The sequence below is a fragment of the Pseudorasbora parva genome, chromosome 15 (assembly GCF_024679245.1).
Source record: "Pseudorasbora parva isolate DD20220531a chromosome 15, ASM2467924v1, whole genome shotgun sequence".
In the NCBI taxonomy this organism is placed as follows: Eukaryota; Metazoa; Chordata; class Actinopteri; order Cypriniformes; family Gobionidae; genus Pseudorasbora; species Pseudorasbora parva.
The window spans coordinates 40,248,917-40,260,396 of NC_090186.1; the positions used below are offsets into that span (position 1 = coordinate 40,248,917).

At 35.3% G+C, this 11,480-nt stretch overlaps 2 protein-coding genes across 3 annotated transcripts; both read left to right on the plus strand.

The window, feature by feature from the left end:
* The first annotated feature begins 81 nt into the window (after positions 1–81).
* On the plus strand, positions 82–6,893 carry stx7l (syntaxin 7-like). 2 transcript variants are annotated; one of them, XM_067418732.1, is made up of 10 exons: positions 82–167; positions 996–1,103; positions 2,192–2,261; positions 2,380–2,470; positions 2,730–2,867; positions 3,203–3,252; positions 3,803–3,899; positions 4,410–4,482; positions 5,445–5,527; positions 6,468–6,893. In XM_067418732.1, exons 2-10 carry the CDS (start codon positions 1,025–1,027, stop codon positions 6,561–6,563), a joined length of 777 nt encoding a protein of 258 aa, XP_067274833.1. In that variant the 5' UTR covers positions 82–167; positions 996–1,024; the 3' UTR covers positions 6,564–6,893. The 2 variants fall into 2 exon arrangements, with proteins under 2 accessions (XP_067274833.1, XP_067274834.1); XM_067418733.1 differs by lacking the exons at positions 5,445–5,527; positions 6,468–6,893 and adding an exon at positions 4,980–5,247.
* Positions 6,894–9,690: 2,797 nt separating this feature from the next.
* Positions 9,691–11,059, plus strand: LOC137042045 (trace amine-associated receptor 13c-like). The gene has a single exon (XM_067418734.1). The coding sequence runs from the start codon at positions 10,050–10,052 to the stop codon at positions 11,046–11,048; it is 999 nt and encodes a 332-aa protein (XP_067274835.1). The 5' UTR covers positions 9,691–10,049; the 3' UTR covers positions 11,049–11,059.
* The last annotated feature ends 421 nt before the right edge of the window (positions 11,060–11,480 follow it).

Sequence of the window (11,480 nt, forward strand, 5' to 3'; positions counted from 1 at the left end):
TAACTTGCATTTATGAATGTGAAATTTACATACAAATCTAATAAAATGTATAAAGTAGCCTACAAATGCTCATGTTTCCGAGCGCACGCGGAAGATTGAACAGACATCACGTGACTCAGGCGTCAAGAAATCAGCTGAGGGCTCGGAGTTTCACTCAGGAAATTCAGGTAAACTGGACAACGAAAGTAACTTTATATATCAAATTAAAAGACGTGTCATTATACACAGTGCAAGTGTGTTGACTTAATTCATAATAATCTTATGGGGGGACGTCAGTGATGAAATTGACAAGAGTCGCTGTTTCTTAAGTTCATTCAATGTGAAAGTCTGTGACAGCTCGTGATCTGAACATTTATTTAACACAATACGGCAGTTTCACATCCCTGACCATTCTTGGCGTATTTGTTGTTTGTTTCAGTAAATATAAGAACTGCCTAGTTTTATAAATGAATATGTTTGGGCGCTGTGATTTCCGCATTCTTTCGTTTTACAGGTGCAGGTCGGTAAACATTACTAGTTAGCCTGCTAACGTATGAACAACACTATTCTAGCTTTTTCGCATTCATATCTAACTACTAAGAGTTATTTCAGTAAAGCGAGGTACAAAGTCACACTATATGGGGTAAGTTGTCACACTGGGAACCATGAAGTAGGCTAACACATTATATGCTTTAAAATAAATGTCAACAGTAAAATCATTATGGTAAAATAGCAAACGATTTGTTACCGCCTGTCCCGACAAAATTCAACATCTTTATTATACTCTTGTATGAATGTATGGACTATAGTACACACATGTAAATGTTATTGGAACAACAGAATTCACAAAACAATATTTTATGTTAATGTTAATTAAATATATGTGAAAAATTATAGTATATGATCATATCATATAAATTTATATCTTTAAAACAGCTGCTATGTATACAATTCATACAGAAAACGAGATAGTAGCCCTGAGAGTAAATGTGATTTAACATCTGTAATCTTTCTAGGTTTGGTGACTCATTCTGGGATCTCCATCATGTCTGGGTTAAGCGGAGTTGATGCAAATTTGCTGGCACAGTCTATAAGTTCAAATATCCAGAGAATAACACTGCTGAGTAAGGCAATTTTACTCAATACCTGCTTATGTATGTGATGTATAGACTGTTTGCATAAATGTTACATTAGAAGTGTGAGTATGAATCACTCATTTGGCCAAATACATTGTACATAACCATCCATTTTGGACTAAAACTGTCTGGAAGGTTGCTGGTTCAGTCCTTCTTAAACTTTCATTATTGTATATCTAGAGTAGTCTTCACTTGGGTCTTCAACCCTACCAGAAAGTTTCTATTGTCACAAATAAGTTCCTTGTGCAGTTGGCGTGCATTGCGCATAAATGTCCTTTGTATTTATGTAATGCAATTTAATGAGACTAGCCACATCTACAAATAACAACATATCAAATATAAGAGGATTCAAGAATAAAAGGATGGTTATGAAAAACCATAATACACACTTTTACATAACCTGATATCAGGGAGATGTGCTTAAAGGGATGGTTGCCCCTAAAATTAAAATGATCCAATAATTTACTTGTATACAATTGTAAATGAAATCTTCTCAGCCAAATATAATCAGGGTTATATTAAAACATGTCCTTTCTAATCCAATGGCAGTGAATGGCAGTCCAAAATTTGAAGCCAAAAAAAGTGTATCCAACTTACGAAGAAAGTGTAACTCCTCACACTGTTCAAAGCCTTTACGCTACGTCCGATGTAATCTTGGTGCCAGTTTTTCTTTTTCCTGTAAGTTGAATACGAAAGACTGGTGGAAGCTAGATATTTTACTTTATAACTAAAATGTTAATATTACATTTTAAATATGGATATTTTTCTAACACAAACCCATTGATTCGCTTCAGAAGGCCTTTATTAAATCCCCTGGAGCTGTGTGGATTACTTTTATACTAGATGGATATACTATTTTTGGGGGCTTCAAATTTCAGGCTGCCAATATTATGCTTGGAAGAGCCAGGAGATTTTTTTAATATAACTCCGATTTTATTCATCTGAAAGAAGAAAGTCATATACACCTAGGATGGCTTGAGGGTGAGTAAATCATGGGGTAATTTAAATTTTTGGGTGAACTATCCCTTTAAAAGTGGTTATCCAGTTTGTTTAGGTTTTGCCTTTGTTTTTACCAGCTAATGAAATCCAGCAGATGATGAGACATTTTGGGACAGCACAAGACACGACTGTCCTGAGACAAACATTGTGAGTCAAATACAAGCAGCTAGTTCAGTTGCCTTCAATTTATCATGCATAAAATAAACAAAAACAGTTATATTATGTTAATTAAAATATACTTGTTTGTATTTGTCAAAACATACAGACGGGAGAAACAGCAGAATGTCAATCATCTCGCTAAAGTGACAGATAAATACATGAAAGATTTCAGCTCTTTACCTGTGACCACAGAACAGGTACACAATTCATGCTGGCCCACCATATTACCATATTTCAGCACATAGACGTATGCAATAATTCCCATGAAAGTACTAGTATGTTAAGATAGGCCTTAAACATTATTTATTATTATTTAACACATTAGATAAACACCAAAAAAGAAAATTCTATTATAATTTACTCACCTGTGTAACACAAAAAAATATATTTTGAAGAATGTTTTGGTTACCATTGACAGATTGTAATTTTTGGGGGAACTATCCTTTTCTTACACAGCGGCAAAGAAAAATCCAGCGAGAGCGTCTCATCGCTGAATTCTCCAACGCACTGGGCATTTTCCAGAAAGTTCAGCGCGAAGTAGCAAATAAAGAGAAGGAGTTTGTGGAGCGTGTCCGTGCAAGCTCAAGAGTTTCAGTAAGTTTCTTCTTTTACAATTGTAATGAAAGAATTACATGAATAAATTGATATTATCACCCAAAGTAGGTCAAATAGTTTATATAGTACATAGGGGTGTGGACAAGAAATTTAGTAACTTTTTAGACTTTCAGCCAACAGTCCGTGGGCATGATGGCTGAGACTAGGCTACATCTAATTTAGTATGACTGATAATCACAATTTAGTTGCAGTACCATTCCATACTGCAGATGATAGTTTGTTTGAAGCATAAGTGTTTGGGTTTTTTTTGTAATAAATGGTGGCATATTGGCATGTTGTGATTTTCTCTAAGAATTTTCTCTTCCTGCCCACAGGGTGGTGATCTAGATGATGGCTTTGGAAGAATTGCATCACCCTTTAAAAGGTTAGACATTTTGAGAAGTTTTCTGCGCTGTAAAAGCAAATCCACTTTGCACGCACTTCAAAACAATGAGGACTTGTGCACTAATTGATATGGTAAAACCGACCTAATCATTACTTTTTTTTTACATTGTGTTTACGAGTGCTGAGCAAGCCCCTGGAGTCAAAATTCAGATATGTAATGGCCGTATCATTTTTAACACAGCACTATAAGTGTTCAACTAATCACAACAGGCTAAGCCATCTGACCAATAAGAACAGAGCAGGTGGTCGGAAAGCAGGGGTTTAGAGAGAATGATTTATCAAAAAGTTTCAGACACTGTGAGAAAAGGGGTGATGCTGAAATGTATATTATGAGGAAATGAAAGTTGACTTGAATCGGAGGCATGTAAACCTATTGTAGGAGATCTCAAAATGAAAACCCTTTGAAATGGTATAATAGGACTTTAAATGCTTTTCCACCATCTTTGCTGACCTGTCACGTTTATGCATAACAAATAAATAAAAATGAACTTGAATGTGTGTCTCCAACTGTTCTCTGTGTGTGTTTTTAGTGAGATTCAGGCTCAAACTCAGAGTTATGAGGAGAACATCACAGAAGAAGATCTGCAGCTCATTCAGGAGAGAGAATCAGCAATCAGACAGCTGGAGGTGAGACTCACTAGCTGCTTTTCCACTGTCAGGCCGGTGCAGGCCAGGGTTTTCAACAGGCCAAGCTGGGCGAATAGCTTCGTACCTGTAGCACCGAGCCCAAAACCACACTGCGTTTCCACCGTCAGGCTAGAAACTCTGCAGTGCTTCATTAAAACTCGGCTGTAATACACATCTCTGGAACCGCCCTTCGGATGAGACGTTAAACTGAGGTCCTGAGGTCATTAAAAATCCAATGGTGTTACCCCGGTGTCATGGCCAAATTCCCTCGATTGGCCCTTACTAATCATGGCCTCCTAATAATCCCCATCCGATGAATTGACAGTGGAAATGCGACTGGCCCTGGCATGCACTAGCACACCCGATTTGGGACCGACAGTGGAAACGCGGCTAACCCCAATTCATCAAAGAAATTCTAATCTACGTGACAAGCATTCTGATAATGTAATTATAAATTATAAATATGTGTGCAAGGTTTAGACATGTGTAAAACTCTTTCTTGTTTTTCAGTCGGACATCACAAATATTAATGACATCTTCAGAGATCTGGGCATGATGGTGCATGAGCAGGGAGACATGATTGGTGAGATATAACTAGATTTTTACACTTTCAACTGTGTGAGTGGCAACCTTGCAGAACTCTGGCACGATAATAGGATATACGCAAAGGTTGCGAGGGCATTGATAAATGGTTGCTGACCCAAGTTGCCCCCCGAATCTGTATTAGGCCTATATTGCTTTCTTTGAAATAGTGAGCCCAAATAAACAAATGTTTCAAATGTTGTCTTGTGGACACAAGTTTGAAGGCTAAAGCATTAACTAAACAAACTGAACACTGATGTCTAACCAACTTGGCTCACACCAAATACTTTAATGTGCTGATATATTTACTTTAATTGTTAAAAAGTATACTAATAAGCCACAATCGTATGGGCAGTAAATAAGTATCTGCTTCAGTTAGTGTTAGAGGTATTTTGGATTTTAGGAAATTGGAATTTTTATAACAATATTTTGCCTTTTTTCCCCCTGTATAATTGCAATTGTTTAGACTTGGCTCTGAGGGTGTGTGTGTGTGTTTAGTGATGAAACTCTTGGACAGGAAAGTGCAATTAAAGGTGTTAAAGGGAAAAGCAGATGCTGATAATGAAGACCTGCGAGGCTTCACACACACCAGCTCAGTGGGACTGTTTGTTCAAGCGCTAAACTTTTAATGACATGAGCTATTAGCAAGCACCTATTGGTGTTGTTTACATGTGATATTTCATCCAATTTACAACAGTTTGCATCATTGTTTCTGCTGCCCTCCAAAACATTGAGATGCATACCTGAATGATGAAATATTGCTCACTAAGGGATTTTGAATGAAGTTCTGACAATCTGAGGGACTGTGCATTATCCTTAAGCAACATTTTTATTTTAAACAGAATCATAATTTTTTGATGCAAATAACGGAGTCTGAATATTTGATTAGTTCTCTACAAAACTGTAGGAAAGAAATGCATTTTGTTTAACTCCGAGATGTTTTATCTCCATCCCCTCTTGCAGACAGTATAGAGGCCAATGTATCGAGCTCAGAGATCCATGTGCAGTCAGCAACACAACAGCTGAATAGAGCAGCAAGTTACCAGGTACATCACTCACCCTCACGTTAGCCTAAAGCTGTGTGGCTTTAATTCTTCTGTGGAGTACAAAAGGAGAAATTTAGCCCAAAGAAAGTAGATAGACACTATCAAGCTCCAAAAAGTTCAAAAAAAAAGCACCATGAAAATTGCCTAGATGACTTCTGCACTATATTCCAATTTTTCACAATACCTTCCAATACATTCAATAGCTTTGTTTCAGAAAGCGCATGCAAATTTAAGTTGTAATTTGCACTGATGTGTTTGATATGTTATACTTGTATGGCCTATGCTTATGTTACTTCAATGCTTTTACTTTTTTATATTTCAGCTCAAGTAGATGTCAATTTTTTAATGAAATTACTATTCAATAATTACTACACTCCTGAACAAAATCTTAAGACCAGGGATGCATTTCAAGTTTTACACATTTCGCACTTGTGGATCATAACCGGGTTGTAAGTGCTGCTTCAAAATGCCAAAAGAAGATCAAGATCTCCTGATTGCTTGTGCAGCTCAACAATCCTGCCACGTTCAAAGAGAGAAAGCCTTTTTGCCTTTGCCATCAGGAGATCTTGACAGTATGACTGCTTGAAGGACAAATGACATGAAAGCCATATTTTTGTGCAGATTTTACCTTTTTATGGCTATAGTCTTAAACTTTTGATCAGCTGATGAACAGCCTGTTTGAGTTTAAATGCAGTTTTCAATAAATTGCCTACTCTCTATTTTTTTGTCTCTTGCTCCTGTTTCTTCTTTTGGCATTTTGAAGCAGCACTTACAACCCGGTTATGATCCACAAGTGCGAAATGTGTAAAACTTGCAATGCATCCCCTGGTCTTAAGATTTTGTTCAGGAGTGTATAGTTAATTAAATATACTGTTTTTGAAATGCTAAATTGACAACCATTAATATTATACTGATAACTAATTTCTTCTCCTTCCTATAGACGTCATTCCGCAAGAAGATATTCATCTTCATCGCTGTTCTGGTTGCGTTGGCTGTCGTTATTGGTTTGATTATCTGGGCTTCTGTGAAAAAATAAGTGTGTCAACTCAATCTGATGCCCCACAGCATTTGCACTGACATGTTTTTAATGACAGAGGTTAGTCACCAAGATAAAATGCCTTGACGACTTTTTAACTGCAGTTAAGATATTGGCATTGGAATATTTAATAATAATTCAACTATGAACACAACAAAATTATTTTTGCTTTAGTTTTTAAAGCAAACAAATGCAGTGGGTTCCAACATTCCCCAGAGTTTGTACATAGAGCTTAAAGGAATAGTTTAAAAGGGGTAGTTAAAATAATGTTATCGGTTAAAGGTACAATATGTACGATTTTTCGGATTAAAATATCCAAAAATATTGTTATATATTTTGTTGACTTGAGTACTTTGATCATCCCAAATGTTTCCAAGAATGTTTAAATCTAGAGAAATAAGCGGATCGTGTCCATGCATCGCCATGGCATCATACCCACGTTCCCTCCATTGCCGGTTTTATTTTGTAGAAAGCATGGAAACACCAAAGACGTTTTAATATATTATGTATTGTATTAGACAGGTGAGCAACTGTTTGGAGACATTAATCGACAGAAAACAAATCATTGTTATAGCTCAACACAGTTAGTCTTATTGTTTAAATCTAATTTTCTGGAATTATCGCGAGTACCATGTTTTACCATGCCTAATATTGATCTAACTTACTGGAGTGTGAACAAGTGTCTCAAAGCAGCTGCTGAGCGAACGCACAGAGTAGCATTATAACATAACTTTCAACACACTCAAATAATGTATCTAATATGATGAAACATCGCTGCGTTACCCCACATACGCATGACCATACGTGGAACCGTATAATAAAAGTATAATATTGTGGCTTTAAACAAGTTAAAGAGATTTTTCACCCAAAAATTAAAAGTCTGTCATCATTTACTCATCCTCAAGTTCCAAACCTGTATGAGTTTCTATGTTTTGTTGCACACAAAAGAGGGTATTTTGAAGAATGGTAGTCGACAGTAGCCACTGACTTCCGTAGTATTGTTTTTTCATTCTATAGAAGTCAATGAGGCCTATCAACTGTCTGGTTAACATTCTTCAAAATAAAATCTTTTGTGTTCAACAGAAAAAAGATAAACTGTGAGTAAATGTGAGTAAATGATGACAACATTTTCATTTTGGGGTGAACTATCCCTTTAACTTGTTTTCCTTCTAAAAAAGGAAAGCATTCCTCTTAGTAAAATGCACTAAAGATAAGATATCTATGGTTGAAAATGGCACAGGTTAATGTTTTTATCTCTGTCAATCAGTATAAAGCTGCTGCTTTAAAGATTTATAAGACGTCTTGACTTTTAAACTGCTCTCAAACACTTTATTTAAAGAAAGACACTGATGATAATACACTGCCTGTCAAAACCTTAGACGCTTGAATCCATTTCTCAACATCTTAAACTTTTTGATCTAAAGGCTTTTGCTTAAATGGTCAAAATGTGTTTTGTCGACAAATAGAAATTGTGTTATACATAAATATTTATGCAATACTAACATTTTTATAAAATGTCTTCCGAGTTTGTGTAGATAGTGAAGGAAAAGCAGCCACAAGTGTCCCTCAAATAGAAATGGCTCTCCCAAATAGTGTTTTAAAAGATTCCCAGGAATCACCTTGTGATGTTGTCCATAGTGAGCAAATCTGGAATCTAGACGACTTAAATATGCCTAAATATAACGTTTTCTTTTGTTGAACATTATGGTCACTAGTGCTACACAATTCCCATACTTCCATGTGTCATTTCATAGGTATGATTACTTTACTATTAATTTAAAATGTATAAAACAGTCATAAAGAATGAGTAAACCTGGCTATATATATATATATATATATATATATATATATATATATATATATATATATATATATATATATATATATATATATACAACTTCTGTTTTTTTTACAAATTAATAATTATACATACTGTATGTGAATCTCAAAATATATGTTCAGTTAATTATATTCCCCTGAAAAGTTTCTCATATCTAGGAGAATGTAAAGATACTGCTGATGGTACTTAAATTAATTCTTACCTCACGTGGTGTTTCCCAATTTCTTTTTATTCTTATTCATCATGAGCCATGTATTTAGTGTCACTGTGCCAAAACATCTTTGTAAAAATATCTGGAAATGAATGCTGCAATGATTTACTATTTACAATGTCACTACATTTTTGTCAGTAGATTTATGTCTCTATCATATTGTTTTAAATAAATGTTATATAGCCTAAAAATAGTACAGTGTTGAACAGGTAGTCACTAAAGGGAGCTAAATCAGGTTTACCCAGGTAAATCGTTATGATAGGAATTAACCACTAGATGGAGACATTATCAAATGTGGAGTTGTGTATTGAGCTTAGCTCTAATGGCAGACGGTTCACCTTTGACCTGCTCACACACAGGGTTACTTTCCATAACATACTCAAATGAGTAACAAATGCAAAATGCTTGCTAAAGAGCTGCTTAATGTAATTTGTGTAGGCAATAAATAATCTTGTTGTCATTAGTTAAATTTGAAAAATATTTCATTTATTCCACATTTTGCATTGATTTAAGTTATGTAACTAATGTCGAATCAAAAGCTTAAATGCTGCTGTGGGAATAAATAAAGGCAAATACAAGTTTAGTGCTCTAGATGTGTTTCTTTAATTCTGAAATTATAGTGAAACTCAATTTGGGGTCTGAGTAAATGTTAAGTAAGCTAAGGCAGAGATTAATATTCAAAAAGAGCCAATACATGTCCATAATATCTACATAAACTTATTATTACACAGCTTACAGGAATAACTGTATATTTGTGCCACTTTCATGTCTTTTTATATCATTCTGTTCTCTTTCTTCTAAAATTCTTCTCAAATGGCTTTGGATGGAAGTGTCAGATCAGATTAAAATGAATTCCCATCAAACAAGTTGTGTTGTAAAACACTTCCAAACTGCACTGAGTTTGAAATTCAAGATACAATGATACAATAATGAAAAAAGTGACAGAGAGTATGTATAAAAATCTTCCACCTAACTGGGAACCATGCAAACCCTTTACTCTGAGGATCGAATGAGACTCATTCTGCTGGAAATACCATTTTTACCCACAACACACTTGATGTCTCTCCAAAGTACTTGAGTCAGGAATCTCACAGCAGTGAAATAAACTGATGGCTGTCAAGTATATATTTGTGTCTAGAGAGATCTGTAGATCACTATCAGTTTCAATCTCCCAGCTGTATGTTCTTCTCCCTTGATGCTGCTGGTCTTGAAAAGAGTCAACATGTCAAGTGTATAAAAAGGCAGAATAGATTGTGGCATGTCTTTATTTTGGATCCTCCAGGAGTTGACTATGTTTCAGTGAGGAGCCGTTCAGAGCTGTTGGAGAAACAAATAGCATCTTCAAAGATCTTTATCTGTGGTTACGCATGTGACTATATGAAGGAAGTCACAGGGAACAATTCTCTGTTTGGATGTTTCTTTCAAGTACTTAAGAATGAATCTGACAGCAATGAACCAAACGAATGGCTGTCAGGAATATTTCTGTCCAGAGAGATCTGTTTCTTTATCTGTGTATGTGATTCTGTATGTGGCCGCAGCAGCTGTGGCTCTTCTGACCGTGTGTGGAAACCTGCTGGTCATCATCTCTGTTAGTCACTTCAAGCAGCTCCACACACCTGCTAACATCCTCATCCTCTCTTTGGCTGTGTCTGATCTGCTGGTCGGAGTTTTTGTGATGCCACTTCATTTATCTTGGCTCATCGAGTCATGTTGGACTTCTGGCCCAGTGATGTGCTCGGCTTTTAATTTTGTGACTTTTCAAGCGACAAGCGTCTCTGTTCACACTGTGGCTCTGATCGCAGTTGATCGGTTTTTGGCTTTACATTCTCCTTTTTTTTATTCAGAGAAAATCTCACCCACTGTAATCTGCATAACAACTTTATTTAACTGGCTGTTTTCACTCTTTTATAACTTCACTCTTCTCTTTCTTAATGGAAACTTCACTGATGTTATGTGTCCGGGACAATGTCTTTATATTATTGATGGGGTTTCATCCCTCATTGATCTCCTGGTTGTGTTTCTTATGCCGTGCACGCTCATTATCCTATTATACACACATGTTTTTGTCATTGCTAGGAAACATGTGACTGCTATAAGAGCTCTTCAGGTTCACAACATCAGAGAATCCTCTAAAAACAGAACCAGTGATAAATCAGAGCGAAAAGCTGCATTAGCTCTTGGGATTCTGGTCTTTGTGTTTCTTTTGTGTTTACTGCCATATTATATTTTTTCTTTAACAAATTTCTTAAGAGATTACTCATTTTCTAATATTATTAACAGTGTTTTGATTCTCTTTTACCTTAATTCCTCTATCAATCCGCTTATTTACGCTATTTTATACCCTTGGTTTAAGAAAAGTTTAAAAATAATTCTAACTCTTAAAGTATTTAACACCGACTCCTCTCTAATTAATGTGCTTTCTGTAAGCTCTTAATAAGGAATAGTCAAACGGATGTCTTTCTTTTGCTGTTTATTTTGTTTTTCATCATTATTGTTAAAATGTTAATATATTATATTTTGATGAATAAATCAAATTATTCAAGAAGCATTAGCTTATTATCTGCATTGTTTATCAAAAGTAAAGTATTTTTTGTTTAGTATGTTTTTTTTGTGAACTTTCTAAATGTAGTCAACCTTTTCAATTTCTTCATGATTTTTGATCATGTAATACAGATGCTTAATTTTAGATTTACAGTGTTTTTACGTACTTTGGCCATCAGCTCTTTCCTTCTTTTTAACATTTAACTTGTTTAATAGTCTAATTATTTTTATAAGTATCTAATGAATGTCCATTTATTGTGGGATGAGTGTGTTAGTCTGTCATCCTAATGATGGAACAGATCAGATAAGACATACTGTTTGGCTT

Coding starts and splice junctions, on each gene's coding strand:
- stx7l (XM_067418732.1), top strand. CDS start 1,025: ATGTCTGGGTTAAGCGGAGTTGATGCAAATTTGCTGGCACAGTCTATA. Junction 3,900..4,409: donor CAGCAATCAGACAGCTGGAG/GTGAGACTCACT, acceptor CTTGTTTTTCAG/TCGGACATCACAAATATTAA. Junction 5,528..6,467: donor ATAGAGCAGCAAGTTACCAG/GTACATCACTCA, acceptor TCCTTCCTATAG/ACGTCATTCCGCAAGAAGAT.
- LOC137042045 (XM_067418734.1), top strand. CDS start 10,050: ATGAATCTGACAGCAATGAACCAAACGAATGGCTGTCAGGAATATTTC.